Source organism: Callospermophilus lateralis, chromosome 6 (assembly GCF_048772815.1).
Source record: "Callospermophilus lateralis isolate mCalLat2 chromosome 6, mCalLat2.hap1, whole genome shotgun sequence".
Classification (NCBI taxonomy): domain Eukaryota; kingdom Metazoa; phylum Chordata; class Mammalia; order Rodentia; family Sciuridae; genus Callospermophilus; species Callospermophilus lateralis.
In genome coordinates this window covers 74,047,232-74,070,056 of record NC_135310.1, presented here as the reverse complement: position 1 = coordinate 74,070,056, position 22,825 = coordinate 74,047,232, and the positions used below count along the sequence as shown (strand labels likewise).

General features: G+C 32.6%; 1 protein-coding gene and 1 non-coding gene across 2 annotated transcripts in view; one reads left to right on the top strand and one right to left on the bottom strand.

The window, feature by feature from the left end:
* Positions 1 to 22,825, bottom strand: part of Rngtt (RNA guanylyltransferase and 5'-phosphatase) — a 242,356-nt gene that overhangs the window by 198,528 nt on the left and 21,003 nt on the right. Inside the window, exons 5-8 of the mRNA XM_076858433.2 lie at positions 17,083 to 17,158; positions 15,567 to 15,807; positions 7,411 to 7,520; positions 6,131 to 6,232 (exon numbers count right to left, since the gene is read on the bottom strand). Of these exons, the coding sequence (XP_076714548.1) occupies positions 6,131 to 6,232; positions 7,411 to 7,520; positions 15,567 to 15,807; positions 17,083 to 17,158 (529 nt within the window). The remainder of the gene's footprint in view (positions 1 to 6,130; positions 6,233 to 7,410; positions 7,521 to 15,566; positions 15,808 to 17,082; positions 17,159 to 22,825) is intronic.
* Positions 18,545 to 18,647, top strand: LOC143402720 (U6 spliceosomal RNA). Its single transcript, XR_013091781.2, has one exon. It is a non-coding gene; the product is annotated as a U6 spliceosomal RNA (small nuclear RNA).

Below are 22,825 nucleotides of genomic sequence, written 5' to 3'. Positions count from 1 at the left end.
CTTATATCTACTTTGCTAGAAATTATCTAGACAGATTTTGGGAGTAAGTAATAACTTCAGTTGATTTTTATTGTTAACCTATTTTGTTTCATCAACCCACATGTGGAACACCTATACATACTTAAATACAATATATAATATATAATTATATAACACATGATATGATTTTGATGAGAAGAATATAATTATACTGTGATAATATTAATTAACACTAATGTTATAAACTCTAGATTATTAGTTCCAACCTATTTTGATAACTGTACCAATTTTGTTGAAATATTCACAGAATTGAAAACTTGGGACTGAATTGAAAACTTGGGACTCAATGACTCTATCTCTATTAATTAGCAGTAACTCTAATATCTAGAATTTAATTAAAGAAATTACTATTAGGACATTTCAATCCTTTATAAGCCCCAAAGATGTAACTAGCCAAGATGTATTTCAGAAGTTTGGTTTTAAATATGAAAATGTTTTGCTTTTAACTACTTTTCTTGTATAACAACAACTATACCACACCCTAAGAGAATTCAGAATGTACTCTGAGAAACTAAATGTTGATTCCCATATAATAATGGTTTTCAAAAGAGTCCTCAGCTATGACAATAACTACCATTGAGCACCACCCAGTAAGCATTTTATGTGGATCTCTTTAATCAATTAGTAGACAAATTCTCAGATGTAGCCTTAAACTCAATGGCTGGCTAAATCATTATTATAAATTAGGTTACTGAAGTTTAAACACAAGGACATAAAGTCACATGGACACAAAGGAAAGTGGACCCCAAACCTAGCTCAAAATCAGAATCGACTGAGGGGCTTTTCAAAAACACATAACCTCAAAGTCATCCCAAGCCTACTAAATTTGAATCTCTTAATTTTTCTTTTTTTCTTTTTTCTTTTTCTTTTTCTTTCTCTTTTGTTTTCTTTTCCTAGTATAAGCTTCCTGTGTGGTGGTGATGTAACTGGTGTTTGGTAACTACTGTCCTAAAACGTTCCACAGTTACCTCTGAGATCATGCCAAAATACAACTCCACATGCTTTTTTGCAATGTGCAATAACCAAAGCAGTACTGCTTTTTCTATTTAATATAGGGAGGCGCTGAGTAAAATTCAAACTAGGGGAAGGAGTCAAGTAAGTTCTATGACTTTCTTTTTTAACCAATCAACCACCAGATATCATCAACTATATAGTGTCAAATCAGTAAATAGTGGTTCTGACCGATCTCTAATCATTCTGTTAGTCTCTCTTGCCCATGATGAAAAAGAAACACTGGAGCCATGGTTTCATTATGTCCTTCCTAGTTGCAAGAAAACTGGCCTAGCTCCCTCAACATAGTACTGATGAAACTACGATAATAAACAGGGTTAAAGTCTTCAAATGACACATTCTGGACTATTTTCTGTAAGGGTTTTACTTATCACCAGAAGTATGAAGTTAAACATTTCTTAAATCCCAAAATTTGTATAATCTCCATTACAGGAAGGAATCACTACCTTACACCTAATTTCAAAAGCCCAAGTCTGCTAGGTGCAGTGGTAAACACCTGTAATCCCAGCAGCTCCAGAGGCTGAAGCAGGAGGATTGCAAGTTCAAAGCCAGCCTCAGCAACAGCAAGGCACTAAGCAACTCACTGAGGTCCTGTCTCTAAATAAAATATAAAAAAAGGCTGGGGATGTGGCTCAGTGGTTAAGTGCCCTTAAGTTCAATCACAGGTACTCCCCCACTCCACCCCACCCCACCCCCAAAAAAAAAGCCCAAGTCCTAGAATACAGAACATAGAACAATAAAGTAAAAAGCCAGAAAAGGGAAGACCAGAGTTACATTACAGATTTTGCCACAAACTATTGTATGATTTGAAGCAAATATTTTACTTTTCTGGATTGTGGTCTTCCAGGCACTTCCACAAAAACTCTTAAATTTCCACAGAACAGTTCAAAAGTTTAAAAAAAAAAAAAACTTTTCAAGGGCTGGTGATATAGCTCAGTGGAGCTTGCCTGGCATGTATAAGACAAAAATCATTCCTAGATATCACTTTATTACTAGTGAGTTTGTAAATATTAGATATGATGTTTTGGCTATAATTAATATTTATTAGTAAGTAATTAAGACAGAAGAAGAAATATTATTTAACACCAAGAGTCACTAAAGTTCTTACATTATATATGAGAAGGAACGATCTGTTTTGTAAAAAGATAATAAGAGTTAAATTGAAATTTATACCTGGTCTTATTTCTTCACTCAAGTGGGACAGTAAAAAGAATTAATTGAACAAATCTAAATGGAAGTAGTATATGCAATAGCTAGTTGATCATAATTTGATTTATTCATTCTGTTCCTAAATTGTATATAGCTTTTAGTTCACTGAAAATTATTCAAGTATCTGAAACCTCTTTAATATTCCTCTTACCATGTATGACTATTCTAGTCTAGCATCTCATTACACCTTATCTATGCTATTCTTACCTGAACATTCTGCTCTGGCTATTAGAATAAACATCCACTACAAACATTATTAATGAGATACATATCAAGGAAACTACTAACCACCTGAGATAACTGCACTTTTCTTAATAAAACTATGATAGCAGCAAATACAGAAGTTGCCTAAACATACTTTAATTTGTTCATATAAGAGCTATTTCTACAACACACTACTCACAGTCCACTAAGTACATATGTCAGAACACACACAGCATGAGCCATATGTCGAGTATTTTTTCTTGCAGATTTGTGTATTTTCCCTAGAAAACTGTCTGTTCATGTCCAGTGTCCATTGGGACTGTTTTAGGGCTGTTATAACCCATGTTATAACAAATCCATGGAACATCATTTTCATTTCAAATGTACACATTTAATAAATCAGCTGCACAAAAAAATCCTGTCAAAGTACCAATAGCTTAGCAAATACTTAGAACTATGGGGATTAAAAAACTTATTTCAATATTCAAAATTTACTGGAAAAAAAAATTAAATAAAACTATATTTGTATTAATATTTCTCTGCTCTAAGCTCATTTTTTACACTTTCTTATAAAGAAAGAACATTTGAGATAAAGATTATCTTGTAAGGAGAATGCCAATCATGGGTTGGGAAATTATGGCTCAAAATCCAAATGTGGTTAACATTTTGTTTAAAAAATTTTGTTTGAAACACTGTCACTGTCACTTATTTATGTGAAAGCAATGGAATATGACTGTGTGTCACAATGAAAGAGCTGAGGTAGTTCAGAGACCACATGTATCACCAAACCTAAAATAATTATTGGGAGGCCTTTTATAGAAAAAGTTGGCTGAGTCCTGGATTAGAGGAAAATTTAAAATTGAAGGTTCTGCTTTAAGCAGTCCTGATCCATGCATTAGCTAACACAAAGCCCTTCAAATGTGCAGTTTTCAATATAATTCCTGAATGAATAAAAGAAGGGGATTCCCAGACCAGGACCCAGAAGAATGGATCTTTTTCCTTCTAGAAACATTATACAAATGTATATTGCTTAAATAGATGTGTTTTAAAAAGCTTAATTGACATTACATCTCTATAAATGTCTAAATGGCTTTTTTTAAATTTCTGCAATAATTTTTCTTATAGTCCCACGTTTACTTTATATATTTAGTTCTTCTTGAAGCAGGATTTGTCTGTATATGTGTGTGCTATATAACTTAGTCAGAAAGTGCATATATGGATGTACATGTACATGCATAAAAACTAAGAACTATTTTTGAGTATCTGTATGCTAGGTGATTTAAATGACTTCACTGAATTTGTTTGTAATTACTCCGAGGGTTATCATCCCTATACTATACAAATCTAAACACAACAAATGCTTTCTAGGGTCTATCTGGCTTTAAATCTAGGCCTAGTATATATCGTTTTCCTTGAAATATGCTCTATTTTAAGTTAATGCTAAAGGATTTACCAAAAAATAAATAAATAAAAGGATGGGGCTATATTTTTCTTTGCAAATTAACTCACATGAAATCATGGTTTCTTTAAATCTCAAAAACTATACAACTACTACAAGTGCTTCTATCTTAATGTGAAGACACATATAGTTTTTTACTTATTAATACAATATATATGTGCTGAGTGCCTGCCATGTAAGTGCCATGTACCAGTACTGGGGAAAAGGTGGTTTAGAAGCCAGGGAAATAGCTCAGTTGGTAGAGTGCTTGCCTTGCATGCACAAGGCCCTGGGTTTGATCCCCAGCACCACCCAAAAAAAACAGACAAAAGTCCCAGAACTCACAGAGCTTGCTTTCATCAATTATCAGTTCATTACAAGGCTCTTCTTCATCTAATAGCCTTATATTTTTCCTATGTCAAATAGTCTGTTATCTCTTAGCATAGTATTTGCATTATCATAGTAGCTATAAAAAATAATAATTTCGTTTTTACATAATAAATCAGAAACAGTTAAAACTTATAGTTTTTAATCTCAGCAGAAAGAATAAAATGTGAAGAAGTTAATTCTAAAATTTATATGTAAGTACTAAGTCTTCACCACTATACTAAAGACTGGTAATTTCTTTTTATTGCATTGCAAATTCTACTACTAAACTTAGTGCACAGAAAATTATATTATAAAATTCTAATTATCTTTTCCCAGAATGCCTTTAAAAAGGAGTTTTTCACAATTATAAGACAGTTCAATTCCAACTATAACCATAGAACCCTTTAATCACTTCTTTTAGTATTATATTTATACTCAAACAGAATGGACTCAATAAGTAGAGCAATGAAAAAAAAGAAAGAAGAATCAAGTTAAAAAAAAAAAAAAAAAACTTGAATGTATTTTAGGAATGGTCAAAAGGCCAATGAATTCCCTTGAAGTAACCTTCTTTGTTTATACAGGAGTTTTCAGTAAAATTAAAGATCAATCCAATTAAGGTGGCATCAAATCTTATAAAGTAACTATCAATTATACCTGTTATTCTTTCATTGAGAGGCATCTTGGTTAGAAATGGAAGTCAAGAAACAGTATTAAATTTCAATATACTTTCACCAATACTATATGTAGTTTAATAAAATGTTTTTCTCTTATCACATGCATAAAACACAGTTTCATGAAAACTTTGAAGCCATGGTTTTAGCTTATTTAATCTACAGAAAATGATGGCTGTGTAAAACCCATTTGACCAGTTCTATCAAAACAATCAGCCAAATCATTCCCTCTATTTGATAAGAAAACTCTGGCTTCATTCTCATTCCAAGTACACAAGTCAACATTCTTAAGCTGATTATCTCACATCTGAATTCTGCTAGGAGGTAGAGACAGGCATATGCTAGCAGACACAAGCCCTGAAACAACTGTCTCTGGATGAAATAAGTTGCTTCAATACCACTTAAGAAAGTTCTCTTTGCTCTTCTGGAAAACTCCCTCAGGAGAAACATTCTTTAAACAATAGCGAAAGGGAAAAAAGAAGTCTTTAAAGGAAAGATAATCACTTTCAACTCACTCCCATTACCCTACTCAATAGTAACATGAACTGAGAACATCCCAACCAAATCTAAAAGATTTTATTGCTAAATCCAATATATGTTTCTCTTCTATATAAGATGTAACACTATTGATCTCTCTCCTCTTTGATCAAAGTTTACTTTCCCTCAGCTTCAGTGACAAATCTTTCTACTGGTTTTCTCTTACCTCTCTTATTCTAAATAGCCATTACTTCTTTTACCAAGTATTCTCTCCACATCCCTTTCCTATGTTATTGCTATATTATTGTCTCCTACATCTGAATTTTCTATACAAATTTTTCTTCTACGGCCTAGGTCCAAATAATCAAATTTCCAAAGGATAGTAAAGAAATGATATCCACAAAACAGTGTAGTAGGCAGTAGACATATCAAAAATCATATTATTAACAGAAAATGATTTCAAACTTAACATCTGGAATAGATTTATGTCAAAGTAAGAGAACACTAAAACCAAAAATTTAGCAGAATAACAAATACATTACACAGCTTAGAATACCAGCAAAACAAAAACTATACAATTTTTTGAAATGTATTTATTTTGCTATCAAGTCAGAAATTCACACTCCCAAAAGTACAAACATACCCAAAAACAAACTAAAATTCTTACAGCATTACAGTTATTTGTACAATTTTTTTTAGAAATCTAACTTACCGAGTACCATCTGCTTTCCAGCTCACTTTATATGGCTTCTGCTCTAAAAGTTTAATATTTTGCTTGTCCATGGAAACAGGCTGTGCTCCAGGGAATCCAGACCTTAAAGAAGAACATTCTATTACTATCACGGTTGATAACCATTCAAAGTAATGCATGTCTTAAACCAATCTCAAATGAGTCAAACATTTATCAAAATATTCTTCCTATCATGAAATCAGTTTCAACTAGAACAATATCACCTTTCACAAAAACACTAAAAAAAAAAAAAAAAAAAGATTGTCATGACATTTTAGAACACAAGTTTACAAGGTTCAAAATGCTATTCTATAATTATCGAGCTAACTCTAAAATACTAGTATGGATGATTAAAATGGCAAAACAGGTACATTCACAAGTCTTTTACTTCAGGAAAAAGTTTAAATTGTAACTTAATTACCTTACACCATCCTAGACCCCATATTTCTCCATCATGACACTGCCAATTTGACAAAACTCTACAGAGTTGGCAAATTTCTCTTCCAAAGATGCCCAGAAGTGACAGAAACAGAAGAAATATAGGTCTAAAACTTAAGGTATATTGGCAAGGGTTTAACACAACATTAAGGCCAATGCTATTCATTATTTTCACCCTTTAGCTAAAATTATTTCTAGCTAGTTTATCAGAGCTGTACATGCCAGGAATAAAAGTCTTTATGTTAAGAATTTATATTATGTTAGGAAATTATATTAGGAACTTTTCACAAATAACAATCCTTGTTTCCTAGTGTTCAAACTATACTAGAATTTTCTGCCACAGACCAAGATCTGAAAGTAACAGATGAGAGGAATAAACTCTCTCCTGAGTCCTCTCCCATGAAATGTCTAATAAATGTTTTCAAGTCATAGTAGGGAAAACATATTTAAAACTGACCTTCCCAGATTTCTAATTACAAAACTGGAAAATGAGGCACATTCAAGTTTTACCTATTCTCCCTGAATAAATTGAAAAGACCAGCCCAAACATTCAAATCAGCACCAACAGAATCAAAATGATAAAACAAGTAATAGATAGTGACAACAGTAACTTCCTCTTACTTTAGGAAGATAAGCAAGACATTTAATTTTGACTCAATTGTCTGGGTATTACACTGACTACCTTCAAAAAAATCTGACAGTTTTTTTAGCATTTCATGTAAACATGTCATCTTTAAGAAATAAAGAAGCTATGTCAATGTCTGTATTAACTTTAAATGTTACAGAGTAAGAAATTTTATTTAGAACTTTAAAATGCTTATTACCCTTCCCAGCCACAGAATTGATGACACTTCTGCTGTACTTCTCCTAACTTTGGTTGAGTTGTTACTTGAGTTACGCCTCTAACAGTTACACCTTCCAAGAAAATGGCACCCTTAAAAAAAAAAAAAAGAAAGAAAGAAAAATATTTCATTACAGATCCAATCCATTTACAAAGAAGAGATAAATCAGTTTGTATTCACAAATCGAAGCAAAACAATATATAAAGCAGAAATGATCTGCTCCAAGAAGCTTCACAAATTCCCCCGTGAATGTACACAAGTTCTCCTTAAACAAACATTATTTTCAACATACATACTCAAGCCCAGTAAACGCAAAAGCCATATTAGCAATTCTCAGTAATCATGACAGTAATAGTAACTTATTTACTGAGAATCAAGCAGAGTATGTGGTATTCTACGCTTTTTCTAATCCTTTCAACAACTATGAAAAATAGTGGCATATTTACTTAACAGATGAGTAAATGAAGTATAATGATTTCATTTGTTCACGGTATAAAGATTTTATTTGTTCAAGGAGTAAATGATACCTGACATGGTGGTATATCCTGCAATCCCAGCTACTTGGGAGGTTGACACAGGAGGATCACTTGAACCCAGGAGTAGCTAACACGCCTGGGCAACTCAGTAAGACCCCACCTCTTTAAAAATAAAAATTTTCAAAAAAGATAAAAAGGAGGTAAATGACAAAATCTGAATCCAGGCCTACCACTTATGCCAGTCACTGATGGCAGGGGAGGGGAAGGGAGGGTATTAACTGGTGGAATATGGAGTTTAAGGAGGTAAACACCCAAAATCTGTATCTTTGTAAACTAGAATAAGAATATAACAGTAGAGGCAAAGGGACTAAGTCACAGTCTTTAATGAATCAACATAAAAGTTAGATTATTATTTATTGAATTTTTAATCTAAGTTCTTTAACTTAAAATACATATAATATTTTATCTCATAGCAATATTTTTGAAATAGCACAGAAATGAAGCAAATAGAGAATTTATACATCAAAAAACACGCCCAGAAATTTTAAAGACTAAAATAGTATCTCAGCAGTAGAGCACTCATCTAGCACGTACTAGGCCCTGGCTTCAATCCTCAGCACCACATAAAAATAAATAAATAAAATAAAGGTATTATAAATAAATAAAATAAAGGTATTGTGTCCAACTACAACTAAAAAATAAAAATATTTTTTAAAAAAAGAAATAGTCTAGATTTATGCTACAATTACTTTCTGATCCATACAGGGGTTGGCATTAATCTCAAGAAAAATCTATTTAAAAAAAAAAACTAGCTGTTAATATAATTAAGGAATAAAAAGTATGACTACAAGCTGTAAAGATCAACCTTCAGGCAAAGACTTGGCAACTCAATCCACTTGGGAAGGGAAAACATATATATATATATATATATATGTCAAATCTAGCACAGTCCAAGTCCTTGTCAGCATACAGTGGTCCTACTTTCTGCCCTTAATTCCAAGTCACTTTTCATCATTATCTATCTTGTTTTATCTTCCTTAGATAACTAGACTTTAGAAAACTAGCAAGTTTGCCCTGAAAACACAAACACTACTACTTTTTTTTTTTAAGCAAACAATTAAAAGGACTAACAGGTAGGTAAAAGGATTAAATAATAAACAAAGTGGTGCTTGCCCAAAATATTACCACAGAAATATTCCTCCAAGCAAATTCACTAAGTCTATGCAGATGAACAAATTCAATATTTTTAATTTAACAAAGTCAATAAGTACTGAGAATCAGTATAGATTTAACTACTGAGTTTAATTATAAAAATAATAACCCCAACCATGTAGTAAATGTCTGTCATCCATTTATTTTACTTCTTCCTTAATCTATCCTACAATGCTTCAACTTCTTTTTTAGCTTCCTCTATTTTCTTCTTGTAATAATTATTAAGTGAAAAGAAAGGCAAATTAAGTCCAATAAAAATAGTATGCTGAATTTTATACACTATGATATTTAGTAACTTTAGGTTCACATAATTTCCTGTTTATCATTACAAAAATTTCCTCTGACAAAAAATATCATTTTTATAGTATTCAATATGTAACAACTTCAAGGAAAATCACTAATTCTAAATTATAAACAGCAATGTCTTAAATCAGGAACTATTTTTTAACATACTATAATTAAACTTTAAAATCACTGACATTTATTTTCATTTTTCAATAAATTACTATTTCAGGTTGTGACAGTAAAGAAAAATCAAATGCAAAAAAAAATTATGTATCCTTAAAATGAAAGAAGTTATTTCATAAACAGTGTCCACCAGTCCTAAAATGAAAACTTGTAAGATTACCAAAAGCAAGACAAAAAGAAGTGAATAATCCTTTCATGGGGAAATTCAGGAATTTATTATATAAGATGAGGGTAATTTATATGTGAGAGACATCTGTGTATGTATGTGCACATATGTATACGTATGTGTGTACAAGTATGTATATGTAGTAAGCACATTTTACAAATGAGGAAAATACCTTAATGGTTTTATTCAAAGAAATAATCTCAGACATCAGTTCAAAGGAGTAAACAATAATTTTAAGTTATACTTTTGCAATTCAATAATGGCATATGCTCAAAAGATAAAGAGGAATCTTAGTAATATAAGAACAAACATAGCACAAGCATCACTGTTATAAATCCCAGAAATCACTATAAGAATTCCATTACTTCAAATCATAGTATCAACTTAAGAATTAAAAAAAAGAGAACATTTTTTAACAAAAAATAAAGTCTCAAACCAAAATAACATCATTATGTCAAGAGATGTTAGCTATAAAATAATTAATCAGTCTTGGCTCGTCTGTATTAATTATCTCCAACCTCAGATGGAAATAAAATGTAAATGAAAGCTTTCCAACCATGAATTATTTGCCAATTAATTACATTATGCTTCTCATTGCTGTCAACCATGTCAACTACTGTTGACATCACCTACAATTCAACCCTCCAGTCACCTTTCCTTTTTTTAGTTGTATATAAACACAATGCCTTTACTTCATGTATTTTTTAATGTGATGCTGAGGATGGAACCCAGTGCCTCACACATGCTAGGCAATCACTCTACCACTGAGCCACAACTCTAGCCCCCTTTTTTCATTTTTGATGGTTTTGTCCTCACTGCTTTAGATCCCCCTCCTTGCTTTATCTAACCACTTATCACCTTCCCTAAAAATTTCCATGTAAATCCTGAAATTCCTTTTTCATAAATAACTCTCCCCTATAACATCAATTTTCTTGTTGAACACCTAGAGCCTATATCTGAACCAAAACCTAGCTCTCCCTAAAGAGGGCTATTTCCTCAAAGCCTCACCTCTGGACACTGCTGCATTGGGAACCAAGTCTTCAAGGCATGAGACTTTGGGAGACATTCTATATCCACACCATAACAGTAACTTTCCAGGTCTAGACCACAGTATTATACTAATTTCTGACTATATTTCTATGCTTGAGTTCTACCCATTTACTCATGATAAATCTGCCTTATTATTCAAGCTAATTTGAGTTAGTTTCTTCTACCCCTCTCCCAAGTCTGAACTAATAAAACCATCTACATATTAAAGAATATTGCCCCACATTCATGTAGTTGATGTTTCTCCCCATTCTAACTTCTATGATTATACTAGTAACATCAACATCCACTGAGATAGCTTGACACATCAAATAACCCAGCTTAGTTTAGTAAATTCATTGTCAATGGCCTCCATTTTTTGGCCAATTTAACTCACTTCAAAACCAAAGTATGAATTCTAGATCACCTCTATGTTTTGATTCAACTCAACTAACATTGAATGCCTACAACACTCCAAAATTAACATGCCTTTCTTTGACTTCCTACATTATGTAGCTTAATTCTTTTACTCTATAATTAAACTTCAAAATCACTGACATTTATTTTCACTTTTCAATAAATTACTACTTCAGGTTGTGACAGTAAAGAAAAATCAAATGCATGTAGTTCATCTTTCTCCCAACTTTTCAATTGCAAAAACTAACAATCCTTTCATTCCTCCCATTTCCCAATCTACAGTCTCCCCTATCTAGAATTACTTCCTATCCAGTCTAGTACCTACACCTGTTTCAACTATTCCCTGTCCCTATATCCTCAGTACCTCTTAGGCTTGGAGCAAACCCTTATTTAAAAAGCCCCAATCATAAGTCAACCTCTCATTAGTCTTCTCCACTCATGAATTTAGATAGCTAAAACTTACCAAGGGAAAAAAAAAAAATCACAATCTCAGTTGCCTTAGTGCTGAGATCTTGCTGAACATCTATTTCTCTGTCTTCTCTTGACCTCCTTTCAATTTCATCTCCTCAGAGCTTTCTTCATCACTCATTCCCCAACCTTTATTTTCAATTTCATTCACTCCACTAGCTCCTTATCCTCAACTTACAAAAATGTTTGAGTTTATACCATACTAAAAAGTCTTTTCTGACTATGTATCAAGCAATCACCTTTATCCTGTCTTTTTTATCATAACAAAGGCATTTGAATGAATAGTCAATACAAATGTGCAGAAAAGATTTAATAGGACTTGCTAGCAAAATTGGCCCCAATAGGAATCTAACTTTCAGTGTTCTCAGTTAACTAACAAGGGTTAACCATGCTAAGATTATTTATGCCAACAATACAGTTTATGCTAAACAAATGCTTTCCTTCTGAGATCCTGGCATTTTGGTACCTGCTTAAACAACCAAGACGTCAAAAAAACCCTAGTCACTGAACATTTTAAAAATCCCAGGAGAGAAACATATTTCCCTCCCTCCCTTTCTCTCTCTCTCTCTCTCTCTCTCTCTCTCTCTCTCTCTCTCTCTCTCTCTTTTTCTCACACACACACACACACACACACTACAGAAAGAGTAAGCTTGAAATAATTTTTCATGGAAAGGAAACAGTGTAAGAAAGCCAGCACATAGACTCCTTCAGACTGCACTTGTCTTTGTTCCTAATGATTCCACTGTGTATCTTCAGTACATTACTGTAACAAATCTAAGCTATGAGTATAACAATAATAGGTTCCTTCATTCCTAGCAAATCCCCAAAAGTGGGGTAGTACTAAGGACATCAACACAACTGTCTCCACTTTCTTACTCTCTCCATTTATTAGCTTCGTAAAATCACTACTCTGACCCAGCTAAAATTATCACAAAAAATAATCCTCAGATATTTTCTATCCTTATTTTATTTTGTCTTCCTTGTGACATTTCATACTGTTAAATCACTCACTACATAATTATTTTTAATTCATTATATATATATTTTAACTCCAAACTATTTTTCATATTTGACATTTCTTTGTCCTTTTGTGCTGCATCCTGGAAAATTTTTCTTTAGGAGATGGGGCGGTTACTGGAGATTGAACCCAGGGGCACTTTACCACTGAGCCACATTCCCCCATTTTTATTTTGAAACAAGGTCTCAATAAATTGCTGAGGTTGGCCTCAAACTTACAGTACACTTTTTATCAGCCTCCAGAGATGCTGGATTATAGGTGTGCACTACTACATCTGGCCCTAGAAGAATTTCTTAGTTAGATCCTCCAGTTTAATCATTTTCTCTTCAGCCAATTTCATTCTGCTATGCAATCTACCTACCTTCTAATAGTCTGCATTATTTTATGAACTGACATTGTTTGCTTTATCACTGAGTTTTCCTCTGGTGTTAACTACAAAGAATAGGCTAGTTCTGTATGAAGAGGAGAAAGGAAGAGGGAGGAGGAGGAGCAAACAGTAAGACCCCAGTAAAAAATGAAGCTCAAATACATTTATATTAAAGAGAGGAAAGGGGGAGATCCAAAAGAGAATACATATACAAATGCACAGAAAAATTAGTATAGAAGAATAACCAAAGAGCAGAGAGTAATTTTTAACTCTACATACCACTAGATATTTGAATTTTTATTTTCAAATAGAGCTTATCTTCGTGTCATTTGTATTTTAAAATTAAAATAAATGTGGAAATTCTTCAATAAAAATGCTAGTGGTTAATATAAAGGTTGAAGGATAGTATGTTTTTTAGTTTTTAAACTTTCTTTAATGTAACTATATTGCTTTTGAAGTAAAAGCAAATAATTCTTTTTTTTTTTAAGAGAGAGTGAGAAAGGGAGAGAGAGAGAGAGAATTTTAATATTTATTTTTTAGTATTCGGCGGACACAACATCTCTGTTTGCATGTGGTGCTGAGGATCGAACCCGGGCCGCACGCATGGCAGGCGGGCGCGCTACCGCTTGAGCCACATCCCCAGCCCCAAATAATTCTAATATTTACAAATTATGGCTTGAAATGAGGGGGGAAATAAATCAAAACGCTACATAAAGCTATATAATTTTTTTGTAACTCTGCTTCTGGAAGTATAAGCACAAACACTGTCAAAAATTATCATTCCAGGGGCTGATGCTGGGGGCTCAGTGGCAGAGTGCTTGCCTAGCAAGTGTGAGGCACTGGGTTCAATCCTTAGCACTGCAGACAAAAATAAATAAAATAAAATCATGCTGACCATCTACAACTCCAAAAAAATTTAAAAAAAAATAAAAATATCATTCCATGCCAGGTGAGGTGGTAAAGCCTGTAATCCAGTGACTCAGGAGGCTGAGGCAGTAGGAACACAAATCCAAAGCCAGACTCAGCAAATGGGAATGCTAAGCAACTCAGTGAAACCCTGTCTCTAAATAAAATACTAAATAGGGCTGGGGATGTGATTCAGTGGTCTGGTGCCCCAAGTTCAATCACTGGTACCAAAAAAATTTACTATTACTCACCATCAAACCAAACTTAATTGCATTCTCCAAAATGGAAGAAAGATGTGTGCTTTGACAATGGCAAGCCAGTGTATAGACTAATTTTTCAGGTACAAGAGAGGCTGGACAAAACACTAAAAATGCCTGAAGATATAAGAAAATTTGAAAGGCAGTAAGGACCTGAAGGGTCAAGAACTCAGTAAGGACCTGAAGGGTCAAGAATGGAAGAAAAGGGCTGGGGATGTGGCTCAAGCGGCCCGGGTTCGATCCTTAGCACCACATACAAACAAAGATGTTGTGTCCGCCGGAAACTAAAAAATAAATATTGAAAATTCTCTCTCTCTCTCTCTCTCTCTCTCTTTAAAAAAAAAAAAAAAAGAAAACCACACCCAGGTGCCACAGCTTTCCCACTCCAGGCAAATTACATGCACACTTCATCTGCTCTTGTCTACAAAACATTTCTGGCAAACTTCCCACCTGTTTAAAAAATAAATAAATAAATAAATAAATAAAAAGAATGGAAGAAAAACCAAAGAAGTAAGTCAGACCTCAACATGATTTTTCCTCTCTAGGATTTTTCTCCAAAAGCACTGTTAACAGATTACCTCTCAACTAATGTCTAAAGAGTTCAATCCCTGATTAAGTCAATGCTCTCTGCTCTTAATCCTTATAGGAACAAAAATAAATCCTCTCTGAAAGAAAATCAGAACCTCAAATTATGCCCATAGTTTCTCAAAAATAATATCTAATAATTCAATCAAAAATACTAAGTATGAAAAAATTACAATTGGCAAGTAATCAAAAGGACACAAAAAGAAAAACTAACAAAGATTCTATAGGAGATCCACACCTTCATTATCTGACAGCTGGGCATAGTGGGGGACATCTGTAATCCCATATGTAAAAGAATTTTAACTATGTAACAACTTTAAAGCATTAGTAAAAATTCTTGTTAATATTTGGTTGGAATTTCATAGCACTTTATTAAAAAAATAGTAAATTTTTATTTTAATATCTAAGATTTCTTTGGTTTACCTAAGAAATAAAAATAGGATGAATTTTCATAACTGCAATTTTTCTCTTAGAAGGCATACTTGTAGCTATTAAAAACCTTTACAAACTTTCAGATACAAACCTATCTGAAGAAATATGGCTACCAAGCCATTTTTCCTAAATCTCAAAAAGTTTATAAGGATAAGTATAGAAGGATAACCAAAGAGCAGAGAGTAATTTTTAACTCTACATACTACTAGATATTTGAATTTTTATTTTCAAATAGAGCTTATCTTCGTGTCATTTGTATTTTAAAATTAAATAAATGGGGAAATTCTTCAATAAAAATGCTAGTGGTTAATATAAAGGTTGAAGGATTTTTAAACATTACCAATTTTAACCGTTCTTTTCTCCTCTTGCCAAAGGAAGCACTTGACCCAGGTTCTGATTCCTTTTTTCCATCCTCATCTTCATCTTCATCTTCATCATCCTCAAAACACCAATCTGGCAATAAAGGTGGTGGTGGTGCTTCCTCTATATCACCATAGCGACGAAAAAGTTCCTTCAAATAATCACCCTTATAAATTCCTGGTGGTCTGGCTTGGGCAAAAGTAGCAACTGCTGCTTCAATACTATGGAAAACAAACGCCACGCAATGTCCTCACTATTCTCCATTTGTTCAGACTTATCAAAACTTACTTATATTCAAAACATCACAAAGGATAATAGAGGTTTATAAAATGGATAAACTATAGTCTTTACCCTCTAAGCATTCAAGCATTAAGGGATAAATACATTCTGAAATAGTTTTAATATAAGGCATACTGACAATTCCTCAATTCTAAAAGTGCATTTCTATAAGCACATATTAAAGATTTGAGTAAGAGGGCTGGAGTTGTGGCTCAGAGGTAGAGCACTCGCCTAACATATTCGAGGCCCTGGTTCAATCCTCAGCACCACATAAAAATAAATAAAGGTATTGCATCCAACTACAACTAAAAAATAAATAATAAAAAAAAGATGTGGGTAAAGTCAATGAAGAATTTCAATAAATTTTTAAAGGTTAAAGTCTTACTCTAACAGAAGATAGCAGTCAACAATTGTATAATAATGTGAACAAAAATAAAACATGTTGTTTTTCAGGAATTTCTGAAAGACCCAGGCACTGAGAATGCAGGTCATGAGAGAAAGGTACACATGGGCTAAGTATGGCCTAAAAGTCTGGGGTTACTGTATAGTTTCTCAATGGCCAGAAAGCACAGGAGGATGTATAAAATGGAATAAGCACAATGAGATGTGTACTTTGGCTGATTATATTCAAAAAAGTACCTACTATGTAAAAGGCTTTGTAAACATAAATAATGACAATCAGTCAATGAGAAAAATCAATTAGTAATATCTTATTCTCTTTGAAATTTTAGGTAACTAATGTTCTAATCTCTCTAAAATATGTTCCTCTAAAAAATATATGACACAAACAACTGATGCTCCTCAATAAGGATGTACTGAGTGGTTTAAATGAAATCCGATTCCAAAAAGATTTCCTTCATATAATATTATAATTTGTTCCTAGTACTTAACAGCTATACAAAAGACACTATTTAGAAGGGAAATAACAACAGCAATTTCCAAAGCTGAATATGAATACAAAATATTGAAAAAATCTGTCTCTGATAATTCTATGAGAAAAAAACATGGAGATATAAATACATAATTTATGGAATTTGTAATCACTCAACTAATGTGCCACTTAATACAAAACAAGCAGGTTAATCTAAAGATTAACCATATTCAAAATGAAAAACATTTCAAATTATATTAATCATGAGCTCAAAAAACTTGGCAATATAATATGCTACAACTAAAATAAATAAAAAATTTTATCAATTATAACAAGATATAAATACCTCCAATCCATCTTCTCCACCAAAAAGGCACATATGAGGAAACCAGTGCGATTGAAACCATGGGTACAATGAACACCTACAAAATAAATTAACTTGGTTAAAATTTAATAAATCACAGCAGAGGCTACATTTTGCTTTAAAATTCCAAATTGTCATCAATACAATTCAGTTATTTTATAAAACTACACTGTACATTTAAAAAGCTTGAAATACATTCTCTTATAATTTAGTAACTTTTCAGTTCAAGTTGCTTAGAATCTAATTTACAGCATAGGCTAGAAGTTTAAATGTAATATATTGGTTTACTGGTTTAAAATTGTCTCTAGGGTTTATGTATGAAGTATCTTATATAAGGAGTTATTTTCAAATTCAAAAGGTCTCACACAAACACACATAAGAAACCTCTATTCCACATATTCTGGAAACAATTTTCCAGCCCTTATAATCAATGACAAGCATATGAAAGATAGAAATCATGTATTTTTTTTAAATCCAGAAACTAGAGCAAAACCAAGAAACTAATGGAAATATAAACTCATCTGAAGGTTGATACTAGTAATCATTCAAAGTGACTTGACACAGAAAATAATTAACTGATGAAGATATAGTATAATAAAAATAAAACTAGCCTGAAGTTCTCTAGAAGCCAATTTGCTTATAGTCTTTCAAAGTAAATTTTTAGAAGAAAGAAACCTAGGATGAAAAGGAAACTTGATTTTCTGAAATCATCTTTTAGGACATATTCAAAATTATTTTAACTACTTATACAATAGTTTGGTGGATATTACTAACATGAAAACATTGCTGCCAGGTTAAATGACCCTTGAAGAACTCAAAATAGAGTTTTTCCTGTAATATCTGGCTTTTTTGTTTGGTTGGTTGGTTAATTGTTAAAGATATTTCTTTTTTTTTTTTTTTTTAGGTCTTCAAAAAAAGGTAAACTTTCTCCTTTGATCTTTGTTAACCTTAGTTTTCTATTTAGGCAGAATTTAAATTTTAGTGAGAAAAGTTAAATAGTTTACTATTGCTTTTCATCTTTTCTCATTTTAATAAATGAATGAATTTGGTTTCACAGATACAAATTATATACACTGTATATTAATAGTATTTCTATGGAAATAAATAACAAATGGAATCCATAAATAAAGTGAACACTCCCTTAAGAGTAAATTTTACCTCCCACCCCAATTTGTACTCTTCTCCATTAAATTTAGTCCTCCTTTGTACATGTAAAAAAAAAAATTTTTTTTCTCTGCATACACAGTTCATCTTAGAATGCAATCAAGCTCAAATATAGAAATAAACTAACTAAAATTACTAAACTTCCAGAAGAAAAATCTTCACCATCTTAGAAAAGATTTCTTCAATAAAACATTTTTTAAAGTGTGAAATAATATGAAGTAATGATAAATTAGGTTATTTCAAAACAATAAATTTTGCTCCTTGAAAGTTACCATAGGGCTTGCTTTAGCAGCACATACACTAAAATTGAAATGATACAGAGAAGATTAGCATGAATCCTGAGCAAGGATGACATGCAAATTCATGAAGCATTCTGTATTTTTCTAGCCTATAACAGCTCTAAGTGCAAAAGAAACTATTCAGAGATAACTCAAAAAAAGAAGGAAAGAAAGGAGGAAACAAGGGAGCAACAAAGGGAAGGAAGGAGAGAAAGAAGGGGGAAGGAGGGAAGGCGGGAGGGAAAAGAAAAGATGCCATTAAGAAAATAAAAACATCAGCCCAGGGGCTGAGGTTGTGGCTCAGTGGTAGAGTGCTTGCCTGGCAAATGTGAGGCACTGGGTTCGATTCTCAGCACTGCATATAAATAAAATAAAGGTCCACTGACAACTAAAAAATACTTGAAAAGAAATCAGCCCCAGAAATATCTTCAATACATATAACTGGAAAAGAATACATAAAGAACATTTACAGGGCTGGGGGTGAAACTCAGTGGTAGAGCAATTGCTTAGCATGCATTGCCCAGCTCACATAAGGCCCTGGATTCAATCCCCAATAACATAAAAGGAAAGAAAAAAAAAGAATAAGAACTCTTACAGTTCTTTATTGCTTGTTAATTAAGACAACATAATTTTTTTAAATCTAGGCAAAAGATTTGAATATTCACTTTTTATAGAAAAAAAAACATGCAAGACAAAAATGTACATGATTAACTACCAGAAAAATGCAAATTAGAGGTATAATGAGACCTTACCATACACTCATTAGAACTGCTAAAATTAAAATGACTGACCACATAAAATGTTTGTGAAGATGCAGAGAAATTGAAACCCTCATACACTGTTAATGAAAATGTAAAATGGCAAAATCACTTTGGAAAACAATTTGGCAATTACTAAAAAGTTAAACACACACCTATAACAAGTGACCTGCACATTCTAATCCTATTTAATAAAAAAAATAAAATAAAATGTCCATGTAAAGATTTATACATAAAGTGCTCAGTAACACAAAGGCAAATGTCCAGAGTAATCTTATTGACAATGGCCAAAAACTGCCAACATCTCAAATGCAAAATATATATTTATACAATGAATACTTAGATAGATACAAAAAAGAAAACTATTAATAAATACAACAAAGATGATTTCAAAACCACTATGCAAAGAGAAGAAGCCAGATAACAAGTACATATATAATTTCATTTCCAAAAAAATTCTAGAAAATGTGAACTAGCCTATAATGACAGAAAACAGAAAATGACTGCCTAGTCTAAAAACCAAGAGAGAAGAGAGAATGGACACAAAGAAGAATGAAATGCAAACACTCTGAATCATGACTGTGGTTTCATCAGCATCTTATATCCATCAACTCATCAAATTGGACATTTTTTAAAAATGCAATTTAATATATATAAATGGTATCTCAATATGTCGTCATTTTTTTTTAACTTGATGCTGGTTCTAATCTGCAGCTGGCATTAATAACATAATCCAAATGTTAGTATTTATCAGTATGGTCTTGTTCTCAGTGACTGACCTTACCAAAAAATAAATATAATAAACTTGGCCAGGCACAGTGGTCCATGCCTATAATCCAAGGTATTTGGAAGGTTGATGTAAGAAGATCACAAATTTAAGACTAGCTTCAGCAACTTAATAAGACACTGTCTTAAAAAACAGAAAGGGCTGAGAATGTAGCTCAGCAAAGCAACCCTAGGTTAAATCCCCAGTATGGAAAAAAGAAAACAAAAAGTTATACATTTGATATATTTAAAAATGCACTGGTGTTGTGGCACTGAGTTCGATTCTCAGCACCCCATATAAATAAATAAAATAGATCCATTGACAACTAAAAAATATATACAAGGAAAAAAAAAAGAGCAATAAATCAGGCTTAGTGGCACGCACCTATAATCCCAGCAGCTTCCAAGACTGAAGCAGTAAAATCGAAAAGTTCAAAGCCAGCCTTAGCAAAAGCAAGGCACTAAGCAACTCAGTGACGTCTCTGTCTCTAAATAAAATATAAAGTAGGGCTGGGGATGTGGCTCAATGGTCAAGTGCTCCAAAAAAAAAGTGCTTTCAAAAAAAAAGAGAGCAACACAATATCACTCTCATCTCATTTCTATATTAAGGAAAGATTTCAAAAAAATTAAAAAAGGAAAGATTTCTTTCAAAAAGATTTTTGTTACTTAAAAGCAAATTTGAAAACCACAATCAACAAAGAGCCAAATGATTTATTCCTATATCCATAAAAATTAGAAAATGATAATGATCATGAGTAATTTGAATAAAAATCTTTTTACTGAAAAACCCTCAATATATAAGGATATAAAGGAGTTGCAGACAGTAGGAACTAGCTTCACAAAGGTAAATGTATGAGTCAAAAATCACATATGGACTAAAATTTTAAAAAATTTTAAAAGCACATATGGCAAACTATAAATAAATCAGAATGGCTAGAGCATAGGGTATAATAAGACAGTAATACCTAATGCAACTGGAGAGACTGAGAGGGTCCAAATCCTGAAGAAATCTGAGCACCATACTATAGAGATCATTAAAAATAATGGAAGAATACTGAGGAATTTTAAGCATGGAAATGAAAATTATCAGGCTTTACAAAAAGCCAGAATGGAGAGAAAAACAATAAAGGCAAAGAAACCATTCCAGTAGTTAATGTGTGAAATGATAAGGATCTGACTGACAAGCCTTATGATATGGGAGCATAAGGAGAGACAGACTGAAGAGACATCTAAGGTTAAGACTCTGGAAGCTGAAGGGCAAATAACTGTCAAGATTGAGAGAAAAGATACATTACCAGTCTTTGGTTTTTGAATTAAGTGACTGGTTGAACAGTGGTACCATTTAATAGGTTAGGAAATACAAGAATTTTATCAATCTTACCAGTAAGACAATGAGTTCAACTTTCAAATATGATGAATTTAAGATTCTTATGGGCTTGCAAGTAGTTGATAAAAACCTTCCAAGAAAGTTCTGGATGGAACTGTAGATTCAAGAATAATCATTAACAACTATAGAAGAGATGTGTGATATGGATAAGACCACTGAGAATGGATATGTAAAATTGCAAAATCAAGGATGGAATCTAAGGAAAACCAACCTTTCAAGAATAGGAAAAAGATAATCCATAAAAAAGAAACTGAGAATGAATGGTCATGACCTTAACAAAACAAAGAGAACAGGGTCACAGACAGAGAAAAGAGGAAGTTTCAAGATATGGGTATTCACCTGTTTAAATGTCATATAATGATTAGAACTGAAAGTAGATTTAATTAAGAGTGCTGAAGGACAAATCCAGACTGCAATGAAGTAAACAAATATAAATGGATCCAAGTACAGATTCTTTCAGAGTCGGCGGAGACTAAACTGTGGCTCAGTAGTAGATACACTCCACTGTGGTGGGGAGCGGGGTGGGAGAGGCAGCACATATGACACTCTGCTGAGGGATGGGGAACTGCAAACAGGAAGAAAGGCCTGGGTGGGAGCTACCGAACAAGATATTTAGATGTGTTTCAGACTAAGGAAAGGACCTAGTTAAGTAACAAATGTTAACAATAAAATTGAATTATTCAACTCAAGTTTCTGAAGGGAAAAGATAAAAAATGGAAACCATCTTTGAACGGAAAGATCCTTTAAAAACAAGCATCTATCATCATAAAATTCTATTAAATTCCATTATCTCTGTTGCCTTAATTTTTTTAATTTGTTTTAATTAGTTACACATGACAGTATAATGACCTTGACATATCATACATTTGAATCAGATGGGATATCATATCTCATTTTTCTGAGTATACAGGTTGCCGAATCACATTGGTCATGCATTCACATATATACTGTTCACATAGATATTTTTTAAAAATGTCCTCGAAAAATCATAGAGCCAAGTATGATGGCACGTGCCTATAAACCCAGCTGAAGCAGGAAGACGATAAATTCCAGGCCAACATTAGCAAATTAGCAAGGCCCTAAACAATTTAGAGAGACCCTGCTATCTCAAAATAAAAAATAAAAGGGGCTGGAGATGTGGCTCAGTGGTTATAAACCCCTGGGGTTAAATCCCTTGTATCCAAAAATTAAAAAGTCACACCAAGTTGTTACTATAAACAGATTTTTTTAATTCAACATGTATCTTAACCCAACATGTTAATATACCTCATATTTTCAAGCCAACTTAAGCCACAAGTATTTCAACATTAGATGTGTTTCAAAAAAATTACTATTGCTTTTGTATCCAGTTTTCATTCTAGCAAGATTAACTA